The 19305-nt window shown below is 58.5% G+C and overlaps 1 protein-coding gene across 1 annotated transcript; it reads left to right on the top strand.

Annotated features, from left to right (window-relative positions):
* Positions 1 to 256: 256 nt before the first annotated feature.
* On the top strand, positions 257 to 18746 carry PLCD3 (phospholipase C delta 3). The gene is made up of 15 exons (XM_079904356.1): positions 257 to 496; positions 10397 to 10558; positions 10657 to 10885; positions 11221 to 11350; positions 12281 to 12509; positions 12979 to 13180; positions 13352 to 13496; positions 14326 to 14478; positions 15633 to 15776; positions 15919 to 16069; positions 16915 to 17031; positions 17664 to 17830; positions 18003 to 18138; positions 18229 to 18378; positions 18521 to 18746. The coding sequence occupies exons 1-15, from the start codon at positions 346 to 348 to the stop codon at positions 18607 to 18609; spliced, it is 2355 nt and encodes a 784-aa protein (XP_079760482.1). The 5' UTR covers positions 257 to 345; the 3' UTR covers positions 18610 to 18746.
* The last annotated feature ends 559 nt before the right edge of the window (positions 18747 to 19305 follow it).

Raw genomic sequence — 19305 nt, 5'->3', positions numbered from 1 at the left:
GACTCCGATAGGGCCGGGATCCCAGGAACGCTCGGAGAATGGGGAGGCGGACTCAGGAGCAGGGGCCTAACGCGGAGACTCGGGGTCGCGGGTCAGGCCCCCTCCCCACACTTCCTCTAGGGCACGGTTCCCCGCCTGGGTCACCGCCCCCTTCGCCGCCCCCTCGCACCTCCCCACGCCATCCTTGGCCCCGCCCTCTCCCTCCGGGTCCCTCCTTCCCTAACCCTCGTCCCTCCCTCTTTCCCTCCTCCCGACACCTCCTCCTCCCGACTCCCTCACGGCGCCGGTAAGTTTCTTCGCTCGACACCGCGCACAGACCCCGGGCCCGGCCCCGGCCCCGCGACCATGCTGTGCGGCCGCTGGAGGAGCCGCCATCGGCGGCGCGAGGAGCCCCCGGTGCCGGCCCAGGTCGCAGCGCCCGTCGCGCTCCCGTCCCCGCCCGCACCCCAGGACGGCGGCAACAAGAGGCCCGGGCTGCGGGCGCTGAAGAAGATGGGTCAGTGAGCGGCTGGGGCGGCTCGGGGTGGGTGCGGACGGGCCCCGGGGGCGCAGCCTGGGAGGGTTGGGGTGTTCCGGCGAGCCATTGGTGGGCTTCCCAATGGGGCTGTGGGGAGTCCGGCGAGGGATGGAAGACCAGCACCGTTCCAGCGGGGGAGGGGAGGTCGCACCTGGGGTCACCCGAGGTCCTGGGGTCCGAGCGAGGCTCCCAGGATGGCTTTTGTTTTCCACCAGGAGGCGCCCTACCTTCGGGTCAGAAAGCCAGAGTTGCCTTCTCAGATTTGAGGGAAGTCAGTGGGGGAAAGGAAAGTAACTATGGTTTATCAAGCATCTCCCAGACACTGGCCAGCACTGGGTGGTTACAGATGTGGTGCCCTTCAATCTTCTTCACCTTCCTGAGAGGCAGGTGGTATAATCCCCATTTCACAGATGAGGAAACTGACTCAGAGAAAGTCAGGAATTTGTCTATGACCACACAGCTAATAGAGGGCAAAAGTTGGTATGTACCCCACACTGCCCCTGGCCCCGTCTCAGAACCAGGGCAAAGTGGGACTGACTGGGGGGTTGAGGGCTTGAACGAGGGGGTTTATGTGTGAGAGTTTTACATTTTATACAATGTAAAATACTGTAAAAGTGAAGTGGTGTAGTAGAACTGTGGTCGGTAGAATAGTTAATGAAGTGGGGCTGAGGGAACAGAGGGCAGGGCTGCCCGAAGACCTGTGTGAATCTTGGAGCAAAAATCAGAGGTCCCGATAGCCGGTCTTACCTTCTCTTTACCACTGTCCTCCACCCCTTGTTCTTTTTTTTAAGATTTTTAAATTTTAAAATTTATTTTATTTATTTATTTTTGGCTGCATTGGGTCTTCGTTGCTGTGCACAGGCTTCCTCTAGCTGCGGCGAGGGGAGCTTCTCTTTGTTGAGGTGCACGGGCTTCTCATTGCAGTGGCTCCTCTTGTTGCAGAGCATGGGCTTTAGGCGCAGAGGCTTCAGTAGTTGTGGCTCGTGGGCTCTAGAGCGCAGGCTCAGTAGTTGTAGTGCACGGATCCACGGCATGTGGGATTTTCCCAGACCAGGGCTCGAACCCGTGTCCCCAGCATCAGCAGGCGGATGCTCAACCACCGCGCCACCAGGGAAGCCCCACCCCCCTATTCTTACTTCTGCCTCCTCTCATTCATTTGACCTGAATTTATTGAGTGCTGTGTTCTGAGCGCCGTGCCTGGCACTCTCCTTATGGAGACAGAAGACGAGGTCTCTGCCCTACCTTTCATCAATCACACATGCATTCCACAAACATTTATTGAGTGCCTATATTATGCTCTGCCCTGGGGATTCAGCAACGAACAAGGCAGACACAGTCCTGGCCCTCAGAGAGCTGAAGTGCCAGCAAGGATGTCAGACAATGAAGCAAAGAAATAAGGCTGTGAAGGAAGGACCAAGATGCTGGCGAGCCCTGGCTGCACCCTGGAGCTGGAGGGAGACTAGAGTGAGGCAGAAGGGGAGAGGCAGGTGGAGGCTGGGTCCTCAAGGCCCCTGCTTATAAGGTTATGGACTTTCTCTGGAGGGTGACGGGAGCCCGGGAAAGGTCTCAGGCCGGAGGAGAGAGGCAGGAATTGTGTAGAGTAGGGGTGGGTTGGACGAAGGCAGGGGTGAAACAAGGAGACCCACAGGAGGGAGGTTGAGGAGTCAGCTGGGCAAGCTGTGTGTGTGCGGGGGGGACGGGGAGCTCAGAAGTGGGCCGGTACAGCCGAGATGGATTCCAGAACTACAGGGAGATGCACCGGGCTGGACTTGGCAGTTGGTGGGATCTGGAAGGTGTCTCTAATGGGTGGCAGCGTCATCATCCTGTGGTCTAAGGGGCAGTGGTGGTTTGGGGAGAGGTCGATGGCCATGGGGAGTTGAGGTGCTGCTGAGATAGTCAAGGGCTGGTGTTGGGCCAGAGAAGCAGCCCCAGGAGTCAGCTGCCTGCGGGGGTTATGGGTACCCTGGGAGGGCTGAGGTGATGCTCCCGCACACCTGCCTGCCTCCTCATTCTATACATTTTTGCTAAGCCCCGTCCGCATGCCAGAGCGCAGTGTCAGGGCTGGGGCTACAGCACCTTGCCCTGGGGGAATGAACAGTCTAGTGCCAGGAGCCACTTGTAGACAAATAATTACAGCTGAGCCCAAGACTCATTCCCCTTTGGCTGAGTAATGTTGAACGGGAGCTCCGGGCACCCCATGACAGTGACACTCTTGGGAACTATGTGGGTGTCAGAATGCCATCTGCGCCACCCTCCCTCCCCGCTGACTGCGGCACCGTCCTGTTGAGTGACTGCCTTCAGAGAGAGGAATGTCAAGTCTGTGGGGAATGTCCCTTCCCCAGGCCTCACTGAGTCCAGGTGGAGGTGGAGGTGAAACCCAGCTGTCCTGGGGCCCAACTGCCCTGGCCATAAAGGCCCAGTCCTAGGTCTACCAGCCAGGTAGCTTCCACGATGACCCCTGCAGCTGCTGCCTCTCCTGAAATGACCCTGAGGGCTGTGTCCTGTCACCGCCTTTGCCACACCCCTTAGTCTAACAGAGGACAGATTTTCTTTCCGATCAGGTCAAGAGACTAGAGCAGGGAGTGGCTCAGAGTCAAAGGTGAAGAGGGGCCCAAGGAAAAGAAAGGGGGGCCATACTGGAGGAAACCGAGATGAGGGGGGATGGACAGCAGCCCCCGCATTGAGTAGGAGTCATTTGTGGAGCCTAGGGTCCACTCTGCTCCCATCTCCCGCCCCCAGCCTGGGCTGCTGGCCTGGCCTGCGCCAGGGAAGCCAGGGAACAGTTGAAGAGCTAGAAGAGGAGCCCAGTGAGCACCAGGGCAGGGCTGAGCTCGCAGTAGCCCAGATCCTACTTAATCCTCGGCCACCCCAGGGGAAGGTGCTGTCACTGTCCTCACAGATAAGAAACTTGAGGTGGAGGGGGTGAAGTCACCGGCCCAAGGCCATGCGGTTAAGAGGCAGCGTCTGTCTGCCATCAAAGCCATCGTTTTCAATGAGGGCTCTTTTTAATAAGAAACAGCGTTTCTTTTCTTTTTTTTCTTTTTAATTAATTTATTTATTTATTTATTTTTGGCTGTGTTGGGTCTTCATTTCTGTGCGAGGGCTTTCTCCAGTTGCGGTGAGGGGGGGCCACTCTTCATCGCGGTGCGCGGGCCTCTCACTATCGCGGCCTCTCTTGTTGGGAGCACAGGCTCCAGACGCGCAGGCTCAGTAGTTGTGGCTCACGGGCCTAGTTGCTCCGCGGCATGTGGGATCTTCCCAGACCAGGGCTCAAACCCATGTCCCCTGCATTGGCAGGCAGATTCTTAACCACTGCGCCACCAGGGAAGCCCTCAATGAGAATTCATTATTGCTGGAATTAATGAATACTAATTACCACCTTTATAACACTGTGCGAGCGCTTTTCTTGTATTAGCTCGTTTAATGTCACAACCTTATGAGGTAGGTGGGACCATTAGCCTCATTTTACAAGTGAGGAAACTGAGGTTCAGAGAGGTTCAGTAACTTGCCCCGTATTCCAAGCTGGGAAGTAGCTAAGAGAGGATTTGAACCCAGGAAGTCTGGCCCAGTGTCCAAGCTCCTAACACAATGAATGAATGAGTGATTTAAGCCTGGTGGGGAGGGGCCTGCTACACCCCTCTCCCATAGTGGTTTTGCCAGCTGCCAGGGCTGTCCTCATAGGGCTGCCAAAAAATATATATCAGTATGTCCCAAATTATGTAAATATTTGATACTAAAATATTATTATTTTTTGTTCATCTGAAATTCACATTTAACTGGGCATCCTGAATTTTGTCTGGCAGCCCTATCTCCCCAGAGCCTGGAACTGTCCCTGTGCCCCGATGCTCCACCCTGCCGCTAATCCTCCTGTGAGCAGAGCACTAAGTGGGCAGAATCTGTTGCCTTCCCTCCCCCGTCGGCACACACCGCCAAGTGCCGCAGGGAAAGCGGGCTCTCCCGATGGCCTGCCCAGGGCATCTCCTGCAGGGTGAGTGGGGCTGCCAGGGGCGAGGTTGGCAGGTGGGGCGGTCTTCAGAGCAGCCCCCGGTCTGGGGAGGTGCCTGGCCTGGGTGGTGGGAGGGGTGGGCAGCCCTCCTGGTCGCGCCGGCGTGTGCCAGGCAGGGCTGGGGGGCTGGCTCTGCCCTGCATCCTGGCCCCCCTCACCTCTCCTCCTTCCTCAGCTCTGAGGAGCCCCGCTCCACGATCTCAGCCCCCAAACAGGCTTCACGCCTGGTCTGGCCCTGCGGAGAAGAGTGTTGCCACCTTTATCGCACTACGTCCACCCAGAGCAGGGGAAGCACCGCCTGCCTTTCTTGACTTTGTTGATGCTTCAAGGAATGTTATGGATTCTGGCACTGAGCTCCGCTAGGCTCTAGCCTTGGGTGTGGCAGCCAGTCAGGGCGAGGGGGACGCGTTTGGTACCCGAGGTGCTGAGGCTACCTGCTGGCTTGAGGATTCCGGTGGGAAGGAGTTTGAGACCCCTTGCCGTTGCCTGTCCCCTCCCAGAGCCTCATGGCCTCAGTCACCGGGAAAAGCTGCTCTTCCTCCCCTCCCCCCGTTGGCATGAAGCTGTCGGCTGTCGCTGTTCCCTGCATGTCTCACATTCCTACTGGAGTCCCGTGGGCCCTTCCTGAGTGTGCACTGGCGCACACACACACACACACACACACACACACACACCTTAGTTTCCATGCCAAGCTGACCACCTCCCACCCACCAACCCCATACACACACACACACACACACACACACACACACACACACACACACACACACACACACACCTTAGTTTCCATGCCAAGCTGACCACCTCCCACCCACCAACCCCATACACACACACACACCTGATGTGCACACACCACCCTACACACACCTTCACTCCTTACACACCCTGCTCTGCATACACGCCCCGTGACCACACAGCACTCCCACCCCTGCCACCAGCCCACTCTGGCCTCTGCCAAACCCCTACATGGCCCCTGCATCCACCCCTGCCTTGGGCCACCTACACTGTTTTTAGCATACACAGCGAGTCCTCTCTAATCATCAGTGGCCCACCTGTGAGAAAGGTGGGATTGAAGGGCCAGGGATAAACTTGGCCTCCCCACAGCCCCTTGCAGCTCTGCCAGTGAGGCAGATTCCTGCCCGCAGCCTTGGCCCCAGACCACACACAGCCCAACCCGCCCAGGCTGCAGGTGGTTACTGGGAAACTGTGGGGCTGCCCGTTCCTCACCACCTCCTGGCCCCTCTCTGGGGGCTGAGATAAGCGGCTCAGGGAAGGTGTCTGGGCCCCAGCTGATGACACTGGGCGGGAGAGGGGCCCAGCTGCAAGCCATGGGACTGAGGAGCAGGGATGGAGCAGAATACCCGGGTCCTTGCCCACCCCCCACCCCCGGCACTGCCTTGGTTTCCTTCTTTGTTATCATTTACTGTGCGCCTCCTGTGGGCAGGCCCCAGACAGAGAGCCCTGTGTGCTCCTTCAGTCACACAGAGCCCTTTGGGTGAGGCCCCCCAACTCTGAACGCACCCCAGCTGCCCTGTGACCCTGGACAAGTTCGTTAGCTGCTCTGTGCCTCTTCAACAGCTTTATTGAGAATTAATTCACATCCCATACCATTCGGCCATGTAAAGTGTACAGCAGTTTCTGGCATATTACATTATCATTATTCTTATTCTTTGGCTGTGCTGTGTGGCATGCAGGATCTTAGTTCCTCCACCAGGGATCGAACCTGTGCCCCCTGCATTGAAAGCACGGAGTCTTAACCACTGCACCGCCAGCAAAGCCCCTTAATTTTTAAAAATTGTGGTAAAATATATCTAACATAAAGTTGGCCATGTGCACCATTCCGAAGTGGGTAATTCAGCGGCCTTAATTACATTCACAATATTGTGCTATTTCTAAAACTTTTCCATCACCCTAAACAGAAACTCTGTAACCATTAGGACATAAGTCACCATTCTTCCCTTTCCCCAGCCCCCGGTAACCTCTAATTTACTTTCTGTCTCTGAGTTTTTTTAAATTGAGGTATAAGTGATATAAAATCTGTTTCTGTGAATTTGACTGTTCTGGTATCTCATGTAAATGGAATCGTACATCCTTTGTCCTTCTGGGTCTGGCTTATTTCCCTTAAAATAATGTTTTCATCTTTTTTTTTTTTTTTTTTTTTTTTTTTGCGGTACGCGGGCCTCTCACTGTTGTGGCCTCTCCCGTTGCGGAGCACAGGCTCTGGACACGCAGGCTCAGCGGCCATGGCTCACGGGCCCAGCCGCTCCGCGGCATGTGGGATCCTCCCGGACCGGGGCACGAACCCGCGTCCCCTGCATCGGCAGGCGGACTCGCAACCACTGCGCCACCAGGGAAGCCCGCATAATGTTTTCACGGTTCATCCGTGTTGTAACAGAGATCAGATTTCACTCCTCTTTATGGCTGAATAATAACCCACTGTATGCATAGACCACATTTTGCTTATTCATTCATTTGTTGATGGACGCTTGGGTTGTTTCCACCTTTTGGTACTGTTTGTCCTCATTTTTACTACTGTTATTTCGTGATTGTTCCCCCACTTGCTCGGTTGAGGTGGCCATGGTGCTGGCCCAGCCCAGCTCCAGGTTCAAGGCAGAGATGGATAGATAGAGAATCCACGGAAACCACGGGAGGCAGGCAGCTTGCACTCCTGCTCCAAGCAGGTAGGAATGAGGTCGAGGAAACATCTGTGGGTTTGGATCTGGTGGGACCGATAAATGTTTACTGGGTGGCTAGGCAGAGGGCCAGGCCCCTCTCAGTATCACTGCCCAGGGCCTGGGCCTGCTTCCTGACCTCACGCCCTTACCTCCCTTGGTCCTGCCCCTCCCATCTGACAGCTCAGCCCCCTCACTACCCTAGGGTTCAGAAGCTCAAGCAGTGGAGAAATAGAGGCACCCACCCAGGGACTCGGCACCTGGCCCAGCCGGGCACTTCACCCTCGTTCTGTGTGGCTTTTCCTCTGGCAGTGTGGTTGGAGGACAGTGTGGTCCAAGGGGCAGTGTGATTCGGGGGGCCTGTGCTGGTTGGGTGGGCAGAATGGAATGTCACCCCTTCCCCCAGCAGGCTCCTGGGGAGCTGGGGGTGAGAGCCAGGAGTAGGGGCCTCCTCAGCGTGGGAACCTGTCCCGGTGGGGTGCTGGTCGGGAGCTCAGGCTGCCTTTCTCCATGTCCTGTTTGCAGCAGGCTCTGGACAAAAGAGGCCTTCAGTGACTCACCTCCATTTCCAGCCTTAGTCATGCACCAGCCCCCCTCCTCCACCTCCCCCCCCCAACCTCTGGCCTTGGCATCACAGGGCTGGCCCAGTCAGGGGAGGTGGGTGCAGCTGCAGGGCCTGGCTGTCATGGGGATGAGGAGTCCCCTTTCCCATAGCTGAGGGGGTGGTGGAGGGGCGGGCTCAGCCCTGATGGCGCTGCAGGTGCTCCTGAATGCCCTGCCCCCCACTCTGTTGTTCCTCAGGATGAGAGAATGTAGAGGTTGCCTGGATGTGGGGAACCTGTGGGGATAGGGGCCTGAGGGTCTGGTGAGTCTCTTGGCCTGGCCCATGCCAAGTTCCAGCTCTTTACCTGGAAGAAGGAGGGTTCCACCTCCCCTTCCTGGCTAGGTGGCACTGAGTGGGCATTGACCCTTCCAGAAGGCCACAGTCTAAACCCTGAGAGACCCCTTGGAGCCATTAGGGTCACAAATTGGCCCCAAGGGGGACCATAGCCTCTTAAGGATGGCAGGTTTCTCCTCCTGCCCCTGAGTCCATGATTCTCCATTATAGTCACTCTCAAAGTCATAACGTAGCTTTTTTTTTTTTCATAAGGTAGCTTTTTAAACATACAGATGTCCAACCCCCAACCTGTACCTGCTGGATGAGAATCTCTGGGTCATGGGTTTTGCAACCTCCACCAGGTGATTCTGATGCACAGCCGGAGTTGAGAAACCCTGACCCACAAGGCTGCTGCCCTGACATCTGGACAGATGGCTCAGGGCTGGGGCTAGAATACACTTAGTCCCCAGCTGTCTGTCCATCTGCCTCCCCTTTCAGAAAACACTGGCTGCAAGCCTGGCTCTGGGACAAGCACTGAGGTGTGGATATCCCAGCGCTTGGGCTTATTAAGGTCCACTGAAATTACAGTTTAGGTGGGGTGATTTAATTAAAGTAAAAAGTGTTGCTGGTGGTCAGGGAAGGAGAACTCCTATTTGAGGACAAATCAGGAAAGACTTCCTGGAGGAGGTGGTCCTTGAAGGACCCCAGTCTGAGGAAGAGATGGGAGAATGATCCTACAAAGGCTCCTAGAGAGAGTGAGAGGAAGCCCCAGGAATTTAGACTTGATTCCTCAGGTCAGGGTTTGCAGCTGGGCAAGCAGAGTCCTTGGGGCCACAAAGCCTAAAGCCAAACCCAGTATTGGGAGCTTGTTAAAATAAAGGGAGGAAGAGAGGCCCACTGTCTTGTTTCTTTTGGCCCAAACAGTGGTGTTTTGGGGTTTTTTGTTTCAATTTTGATTTAATTGCCAACATTGAAAAATCTGGAGGCGTCACATATAAATCCAGATTCGGTTCTCTGGGAACTCTGGGCCTTCATCCACTCCTGGCTGCCTCCGTCCTTCCGAAGGGTGTGGACCCTACAGTTTGTCTGGTTTCCACACGTTCTGTTGTCCCCTGGCTCATAAACCTTTGGTTCTGACCCCTGCTGAGGCAGATCTGAGCAGGGTGTGGCCCTACCAGGATGGGCAGCATCTTGACTGAATTTTGGATTTTGTAGCAGCTACTATTGTGGTCTCCATTTTATGAATGGCGAACATGAGGCTTAGAGCTGTCACAGGGTAGTGCCACCAAGGCCGTGTAACTGGGGAGTGACAGAGCTGGTATTTGACTCCTCGGACCCTGCTCTTTCCTAGGTCCTCAAGCCCAGGGTGGTTGCAGGGAGTTGGGGGAGGGAGGAGGATAGAAGGAGCAGAGGGGTCAGTGTAGTGGCCAAGGGCGAAGGTGCTGGAGCCTGACCTCCAGGGTCTGAAGCCTGCTTCTGCCACTCCCCAGCCATGGAATTCTGGCAAGTTGCTGAAGCATCTCTGCACTTGTTTTCTCGTGTGTTAACACGTGAGTGGGGTCTGGCATGTAGTAGGTACTTTGTAAGCATTTTGTCTTATTAAGAAGGATGGACGCTGTGACCGGAGAGCACATGTGGGCTCAGGGGTTACATGGGGTTGTGACAGTGGCTGGGCAAGGGGGATACCAAGTGTCACAGGAGATCATGCTTTCAGCTGGGCCCCACCAGGGCATCTGGAGATCAGCCCCAGGCTGGCCAAGGCAGGACTGGGCCTGGCATGCTTGGTCTGAGACCCTGGAGCCAGAGTGACCTCTGCTGTCCTCCCTTGTCTTCGGGAAAGCAGAGGTGAGGAGCTTGGGTTGCAGCAGGAAAGATTTAGGTTAGATAGTGAGACTACCCTCTTGATGGTCAGGTTTTCGTGTCAAGGGAAAAGGCTGTTGATGGCAGATCCCAGGCTTGAAGGCTGGAGGCCGTGATGGAGGGGAGTGGCAGAAAGAGTGACCTTTAGCGAGGCCTGAGTCCCAGGCGCCGCCTTGGGCTCTGCTCTGAGGGCCTCCGGACGAGGCTGCTTGACACGGGGGAGGGCAGGCCTGTTACTGGCACCCCTCCCAGGGTGGCCTGGGTGGGACACACCAAGCACAGGCCTTGGGGCCAAAGAGCCTACAGCCAAAGCCGGTATTGGGGCCTGTTACAGGGAGAGGAAGAGCCGCCTGGGAGAGTTTAGGGAGGCTTGGGGAGGAGGCCGCACCTCCCTGCTGGGAGGAGGGTGGAGGGAACCTGCAAGCAGGGCCGGCCAGGATGCCCATCACCTCCCACCCCCGCAGGCCTGACGGAGGACGAGGACGTGCGCGCCATGCTGCGGGGCTCCCGGCTCTGCAAGATCCGCTCGCGGACATGGCAAAAGGAGCGTCTGTACCGGCTGCAGGAGGACGGCCTGAGCGTGTGGTTCCAGCGGCGCATCCCGCGCGCGCCTTCGCAGCACATCTGTGAGCTGGGGCCCGGGCGGGCGCGGGCAGGCTGGGGACAGTGGAGGCCCGGCCCCGCCGCCCTGACCCGGCCGCGCGCGTCCCGTCCCTCTCCGCAGTCTTCGTGCAGCACATCGAGGCCGTCCGCGAGGGCCACCAGTCCGAGGGCCTGCGGCGCTTCGGGGGCGCCTTCGAGCCGGCGCGCTGCCTAACCATCGCCTTCAAGGGGCGTCGCAAGAACTTGGACCTGGCGGCGCCCACGGCCGAGGAGGCGCAGCGCTGGGTGCGCGGTCTGGCCAAGCTGCGCGCGCGCCTCGATGCCATGAGCCAGCGCGAGCGCCTCGACCAATATCCTCCCGGGGAAGGCAGCGGACCGCGCGGGGAGGGGGGCCGGCCGTGTGCTGGGAGGACCCTCAGGCCCAGGGGAGGCGTGGCTCCGCCCTTAGGGACCCGCGGTTAGAGATAGAGCCCCTTGTCTTAAGAACCGAGGGTGGTGACGGGGAGCCCGTTCCCGTGGAGGACGTGCGGCTGGGGCAATCAGGGGGTCCACAGGCTGAGGGGAAACCACAGCCCCCAAACCTGGGAGCCCCCAGGGCGGGGTTGGGGGTATGCCATACCTGTCAGTTACCTGTCAGCAGGGGGCTGGGCCCAGCCTGTCTCTAGTATTTCTTGAGCACCCACACCTGGATCCACTTCTATCTGCATCGAGCGGACTCCAACCAGGACAGTAAGATGAGCTTCAAGGAGATCAAGAACCTGCTCCGCATGGTCAACGTGGACATGAACGACATGTACGCCTACGGCCTCTTCAAGGTGGGCATCTGCCACCATTCTGGCCTCTGCCCTCTGCCTTCCCCCAGCCATCTGGGTCACCAGTTCCCTACCCCTTCCCACCTGCCCTCTGCCTTCCCCAGCCATCTGAGCCACCAGTTCCCTCCCCCTTCCCACCCGCCAGCTTTTGTGGAGAGTGGCCTCTCTCTGCAGAAAGGCCACATCTGGGCCTAGGTACACTTTCAACCCAGTGAAGCCACTGGGCCAGGATGGGAGTGCTGGCCCAGAGCTCCTTTCCTCACCCTCAGGCAGAGCCCAGGTAGGGAGGACCTCAGGCTCACGGGTACACACAGGAGCGCACCCCCTCCACTGTGGCATGTGTGGCACCTCCACACGTGACCATGTACACCCCCCATGTGGGAGCACAGCCAGGGGCCCACGGAGGTGGGCTGTGCATCCGTGGCCCAGTTGGATCACGTGGAGACACCTGTGTGGATGTTGACTGTGACCCCAAAAGACAGAAGGGGCCACGGCACCAGTGCACCTGGGCCGATAGCGCCACGTGAATTCTGTTATGTGTTGCTCACTGCCCCTGGGTGTGAACGTGTGAGGCTGAGAACGGTAGCGTATACACACGGGAGCGGGGATTCTGGCACCGGGTCTCAGCCCTGCCCGGGGCTCAGCCCTGCCCAGGGCTCACAGTTTTTCCTCCCACATCTTGATTCTTGGAGTAGGTCGTGGGGCAGAGGAACAGGCAATGAACCCCAGAGTCCTTTCTTAGAATCCCAGCCTGTGATTTAGCAGCTGTGTGAGTCTGAGTGAGACCCGGAGCCTGGCTAGCTTTCAGTTTCTCCACCTGTGAAACTGCGGACAGTGCCTCCTTCCCAGACGTGGTGGATGACGGGTGTGTCAGCGCAGGCCAGCTCTCCCAGGGTGTCCTCCTCCTCTGAATCTCTCCCTCCTGCTCTCCAGGAGTGTGACCGCTCCAACAATGAGTGGCTGGAGGGGCCTGAGATCGAGGAGTTTCTGCGACGGCTGCTGAAACGCCCTGAGCTGGAGGAGATCTTCCATCGGTACTCGGGCGAGGACCGGGTGTTGAGCGCCCCCGAGCTGCTGGAGTTCCTGGAGGACCAGGGTGAGGATGACGCCACACTGGCCCACGCCCAGCAGCTCATCCACACCTATGAGCTCAACGAGACAGGTGAGGGGTCTGACAGATGGGGCTGGGGGCCAACACGGCCCAGGGCTCGGCATCTGACAGGTCCGGGTTCCCAGCTAAGTGGGCTCTGCTATTACAGGCTGTGGGCACCATCTTGGGCAGGTTACCTTGCCTCTCTGAGACTCAGCTGCCACATCTGTAAAATGGCATAGTAATGTACCGTCCTCACAGGGTTGGGTTGAAATTAAATGGCATAACTTGGGAGTCCCCTGGTGGCCTACTGGTTAGGATTCCAGCCTTTCACTGCCGTGGCCCGGGTTCAATCCCTGGTCGGGAAACAGATCCCGCAAGCTGCGAGGTGTGGCCAAAAAAAAAAAAAAAAAAGGCGTAACTTACGTGGAGTCCAGTCAGTAGACAGGTGCTCACTATTACTAAGTTGAGTGAGCTTTGAGGCATTTTAGGGCCAGACAAAGGGGTCCCCCGTGATGCTCTCTTCTGCCCATTCCTTCAGCCAAGCAGCACGAGCTGATGACTCTGGATGGCTTCATGATGTACCTGTTGTCGCCTGAGGGGGCTGCCCTGAACCCGGCCCACACGTGTGTGTTCCAGGACATGAACCAGCCCCTGGCCCACTACTTCATCTCCTCCTCCCATAATACCTACCTGACCGACTCTCAGATCGGTGGGCCCAGCAGCACCGAGGCCTATGTTAGGTACCATAGTGGGGGGGATGGTGGGAGTGAACATGTCTGGGAGCCAGTTTGGGGATGGACATGGGGCTCAGCTCCCGCCATGGGCTTCCTGGGGCCTACCTGGGGGCCTGTCCATCGCCCTGCTCTGTGCCACCCATACGACACCTTGCCCATCCATCCATCTGTCCGCAGAGCCTTTGCCCAGGGATGCCGCTGTGTGGAGCTTGACTGCTGGGAGGGGCCAGGAGGGGAGCCGGTCATCTACCATGGCCACACCCTCACCTCCAAGATCCTCTTCCGAGACGTGATCCAGGCAGTGCGTGACCATGCCTTCACGGTGAGCCCTGGGACTCCCACGCCCAGCCCCAGAGCCTTCCCCATGACATCAGCTGGTCTCAGTCCTTCCAGAAGAAACCCCTGGGACTTCCCTGGTGGTCCAGTGGTTAAGACTCTGTGCTTCCACTGCAGGGGGCACGGGTTCGATCCCTGGTCAGGGAACTAAGATCCTGCATGCCGCGTGTGGTGCGGCCAAAAAAACCCCAAAACAAAAAACCCCCCGAAACAAAAGAAACCCCTGCCCAGGGACTCACTTTCACCAAGTGCTGCTGGGACAACTGCCCAATGGGGTAGAATAAAGCTGGGTGAGAGGCTCCCTTCTCCCACCCTTATATTTAGTAAATGTATTAAAATCGTAAAATTTCCAGAAGAAAACCTTGTGGGTAGGGAAGGACCTTTTAATCGTGACTCGCAAAGAGAAAATCGTGAGAGGCTCAGTGTTGCACCTACATAAAATTGCAACTTCTGTCGAGCTATACAAACCTTACCGTCAGCAAATGATGGGCTGGGACCAAAAGTGTGCAACCTAAACGACATGGTCAGTGTCATTAACAGATAAAGAACATTCATTAAAAAAAAACATTCCTGCAGCCACCCTCAGCTCCCCAGACACTCTACCCCTTCCCCGAGGCCCCAGATCTGACCTCTGCCCCTCCACGTGCACACTGACCCCAGTGTGTCCCACATCCACGCACTCAGTCTCCCCCAGAGTGGGTTCTGCAGAGCCCTGCCTTTGCCTGCTTGGCCTGAAAGGGGTTGGGGGCCGGGCATAGCAGGGGTCCTGGTGGGGGAGGGGTGAGTGACTGAGCTGCTGACCCTCCCTCCCACAGCTGTCTCCGTACCCCGTCATCCTGTCCCTCGAGAACCACTGTGGGCTGGAGCAGCAGGCTGCCATGGCCCGTCACCTCCACACCATCCTGGGGGACATGCTGGTGACGCAGCTGCTGGACTCCCAGAACCCTGAAGAGCTGCCGTCCCCAGAGGTGATGCTCCCGGACCCCCAGCCTGGGTGGGGGGAGGGTCTGGCTCCGAGGTCCACATCCACCTCCCTTGTTCAGGGCCCCTCCCCTCTCTGTCTTAACCTTCCTCCGCTTCTCCGTTCATCTGACATCTGCCACCCTGTGGTCTAGTCACTTGTCTGCCTTCCATTTTGACTAGACACACCCCACCCTGTCACCTGGCATCGAAGGCCCTCTACGACCTGGCCCTGACCTCCCCGCTCTGCCTCCTGCCCACGGAGTCCCTGCAGGCTTGGCCATTCCCATCTCAAAGGCCTTGGTTGACACTGTCTCTTCCATCTGAAGCTCCCTTCCTAGCCATCTGTGCTCGCCAAGCGCCACCTGCTTAGAGCTCTAGCTCAGCGTAAAGGGCCTCTTCCTGTGGCCTTAACAACTTCCTCAGCTCTCTGGCCAGAAGTGGTCCTTCCTCCTTTCCTCCCAACCCCCAGAGCATTTCATCTGCCCCTTCAGGACACTCATCCTTTTGGGGCTCTTTGAGAAAACTCTCCTCCTCCTCCCAATCCCAAATTATGCAAGGAATGTAGGTTCACCTTTGTGTGTGATTTTTTTGTCGGTATGAAAATAACATACATATGGTAAAAGAAAAGATGGAGCCGCAGAAAAGCATACACAATGGAACACGGATTTTCCTCCACTCAGGCTCCCCCCGTCCTATTTCTGGAGAAGTGAGCATCTTCAACAGTGTCTTGTGTATCCTTCCAGAACTTTCCCACGCATATATATAGCTATGTACACAGCTATCTTCTCTTTCAAATGGTGCACGAAGATCACGTGAACACGTATTCTACATGCGCTTCTTTCACGAGATCTTTTTTTTTTTTTTTTTAACATGAGATCTTTTTTGAAGAGAGCACCGTCTCTCTCAACCCTGAGCTGCCTCATTCATTTTACTGGCTGCTGTGTAGGATGCTGATGCTTAGAGGGACCCCATTAGCCAGTCCCCTGTGGATGGGGCTGTTTCCCTCATAGGTTTCTTCCTATTAGAAACATCACTCATCTGTGTCTCCTTCGCTGCTCGCCACCCTGGGCCAGCCCCTCACACAGTGGTGGCTGAGTGACAGACTGACCGGCCGACACAGGGGCAAAAGGGCTTAATTTTTCCGTGTTGGTCTCTACAGCAGCTGAAAGGCCGGGTCCTGGTGAAGGGGAAGAGGCTGCCAGCTGCTCGGAATGAGGACGGTCGAATTCTGTCAGACCGGGAGGAGGACAACGAAGACGAGGACGAAGAAGAGGAGGCGGGGGCCCCAGAGCAGAGGCGGCGGGTGAGTGGGCCTGGCTGGGCCAGCCCGGGCTGGGCAGGGGCTTGAGGCCACTGTGGAGCTTGGGGGCAGGTGGCAGAGGGAAGGAAGGTGGGAGGACCAGGGGTCTGGAGTGGGCAGACCCCCGCTGAGGCTCGTCTCCCAGGCCAAGCAGATCTCCCCGGAGCTGTCGGCCCTGGCCGTGTACTGCTGTGCCAGCCGCCTGCGGACCCTGCGCCCTGCCCCAGCCCCGCCCCAGCCCTGCCAGGTCAGCTCCCTCAGCGAGCGCAAGGCCAAGAAGCTCATCCGAGAGGCAGGTAGGAGCCGGGACGTCGGGCCTCTGGGGGACCTGCAGGCTGCTGGTGGGTGGTAGATGCTGAAGTTGATCTGGAAAGGAGTGCGAAAGGGCTTCGGGGGGCAGTGAAAAGAGGGGCTCAGGGAATGAGTGCCCAGCACACGCCCGGCACCCGGCCAGGCGTACGTAGAGGGAAAAGGGCACAGGAAGGGGAGGCTGCTGGCTGCCTTCACCAGCTCACAGCCTAGTGGTGGGGCCAGACACAGATGGATAATTACGGCGCCGGGTGATCAGTCGGGCAGGACAGGCACGACGGAGCCTGGGGAAGCCCAGCAGGAGGGGGTGAGACCAGAGAAGGGTTCCCGAGCAAGTGGTGGCTGAGAAGACACCTGACTGAAGGATGAGGCGGAAGCAGCCAGGTGAAGAGGGGGAGGGGACTTCAGACAGGAGGAGCAGGTTGGCCCAAGGCCTGGAGGCTTGAGGTACAGGAAGGGTTCCTGGAACCAGAGGCGTGGCTGGAGGAGTGCTTGTGGGATGAGCCATGAAAGACAGGGGATGCCAGCCTGGGGCCAAGTGCTCCACCCACCAAGTTGGGAACGTGGGGACTTGGGGTGGGAGGCAGTGTCAGGCGGCGGGAGCGGGGGGGGGGGGGGTCCCTGCCCCTCTCTGGACTTCAGCAGCCTCCTTGTGAGGACCCCCGTCCCCTCATCAGAGAGAACAAGGAGCCGGGGCGGGGGAGCTGGGGATGGGAGTTCAGCCTCTGTTCCCAGCTTGTCTCTGGAGGTGGGGGAGGGGAGGGGACAGGCCCTGGCACCCGGTGAGCCACAGCCCAGGGGCTGTCACAGTCCTGCCCCAACTCTCCCTCAGGGAACAGCTTCATCAGGCACAATGCCTGCCAACTGACCCGTGTCTACCCACTGGGGCTGCGGATGAACTCCGCCAACTACAACCCCCAGGAGATGTGGAACTCGGGCTGTCAGCTGGGTGAGTGGGAGCGCCGGGGAGAGGGGGTGGGCAGGGGGCCACGGCGGCCCCAGCGGTGATGAGGCCGCACAGCTTTCCAGAAGGTGGAGAAATGAGTCCTATAGATGCCAGTGATTAAAAGATTGATCAACAAGGAAGGTGGGGAAACACAGAGCAGGCTCGTTTGTGTAAACGAGCCAGTGCACAATCTCAAAACTTTTCATGCAGGTGGAAATTCAAAACCTCCGCTCCCATGTGCCCCATACACACACGCACACAGTCCGGCAGTCCCCACTAAGCAACGCTGACGAGCGCGTGTTCTGGAGGGAGGCCGAGCAGAGCCGAAGGAGAGGAGCCTGGTCCCCTTGGGGGCAGGGAGGGAAACATGGGGCTTCCTTGGATCCTGCCTCTGGCCCGGCCCCAGGCCCAGCCCCACCCTCCGGCTCCAGCTGTGGAGGCTGCCGTGAAACCCCCCAGCCATGGTAGGGGTGGGATATCACTACCCAGGCAGTGGGACCCTGGGCCCTCTCTAGAGAGAGCTGAGTCCTCGCCCCATGAGGTGTGTCCGGTGGGGAGGGCAGTGAGACTCCTGAAACTGAGCAGTGAAGAGAGGGCCACTGAGAGCCCCTGCCCTGCCCCCGCTGTGTCCACAGTGGCCCTGAACTTCCAGACGCCAGGTTATGAGATGGACCTCAATGCCGGGCGCTTCCTTATCAATGGGCAGTGCGGCTATGTCCTGAAACCTGCCTGTCTGCGGCAGCCTGACACAACCTTTGACCCTGAGTGTCCTGGACCCCCCAGAACGACTTTCACCATCCAGGTCAGCAGCCTGGACCACACCCTGCCTGGGGTCCCTGTCTGCGGGGTGCCAGCCTGAGGATAGCAGAGGCCTGGGGACAGCTCGCGGGAGGGCGGTCCGCCTCCAGGTCCTGAGCGGGAGGGCCGGTGTGAGCCCCTCGGGCTAGGCTGCAGCTCCCCTCGCTCCCGCGCAGGTGCTGACCGCGCAGCAGCTGCCCAAGCTGAATGCCGAGAAGCCAAACTCCATCGTGGACCCGCTGGTGCGCATTGAGATCCACGGGGTGCCCGCAGACTGTGCTTGCAAGGAGACCAACTACGTGCTCAACAACGGTGGGGGCCCTGCTGGGGCGAGCTGGGGGCAGATAGCGGGGAGCGGGGCAGGTGCAGGGCGGGCTCTTGACGGTCAGGCCTGCGCCCTAGGCTTCAACCCCCGCTGGGGGCAGACCCTGCAGTTCCAGCTGCGGGCTCCGGAGCTGGTGCTGGTCCGGTTCGTGGTAGAAGATTATGACGCCACGTCCCCCAATGACTTTGTGGGCCAGTTTACACTGCCTCTCAGCAGCCTGAAGCAAGGTTGGTGGGGTTGACAGGGGTGGAAAGAGGAGGGGCGCCGGGCCCCCAAGACCCTGTTCACCCGGGCTGCCCACTCCCTCCGAGAGCCTGGCCCCGCAGGGCGGTGGGCAGAGAAGCTGACACCGGGCTACCCTCCCGGCAGGATACCGCCACATCCACCTGCTTTCCAAGGACGGGGCCTCACTGTCACCAGCCACCCTCTTTGTCCACATCTGCATCCAGCGCTCCTGACGGCACAGCTGAGCCACCCTGGGTTCTGCAGGTGCCAGTCTGCATCCCTCAGCGGAGGCCGTCTCCTCCTCTGGAGAGGAGGGGTGACGGAGGGCCAGCCCTCCAGCCTCCCACTTAGCCTGCCCGCCAGGCTCTGTTCTCAACTGGGTGCTGAGGGCCGCCTCAGCCCCTCCTGAAGAACAGGCAGTTGACCTTTTCCCTGGGCTGTGAGATGCCCCCAGCTCCTCGGGTGCTCAGCCCACCTGGTCGTCGTGGCTTCTGAAGAGCCAGGCCCGTTGCTGCCAAGAGACTTGGGGAGCAGGACATGTAAGCCCTCAGCCACTCTCTGCCCCGTCCCAGCCTCCTTCCCACAAGGAGCCCAGCCACCCCCTTGCCCCCTCCCCAGGCGTTAGCCACCCCGTAAGGCCCTCCTTCCCCCTCCAGGCTTTCTGGGCTCCTCCCTCCAGCTCTGGAACCTGAGCGCCACTCCCTTGTTAAAGCAAGCAGGGAGAGGGAGGCTCAGCCCTGGGTAAACCTAGGAGGAGATTTTTAACTTGTCTTAGAAGAGCCCTGGAGAGGACAGCAGAACAAAATAAAGAAGCAAGTTTACTTTACCACTGCCACGCCCTGAGCACCTCTGAGGCCACACCCACAGGCCTATGAGGAGGGACGGGGCAGAGGGAGCATCCCCTGGGCCTCTTGCTGCATCTGGGCTCC

Source organism: Stenella coeruleoalba (assembly GCF_951394435.1).
Source record: "Stenella coeruleoalba genome assembly, chromosome: 19".
In the NCBI taxonomy this organism is placed as follows: Eukaryota; Metazoa; Chordata; class Mammalia; order Artiodactyla; family Delphinidae; genus Stenella; species Stenella coeruleoalba.
The sequence above is the reverse complement of the archived record's forward strand: the minus strand, read 5'-3'. Positions and strand labels throughout refer to the sequence as shown.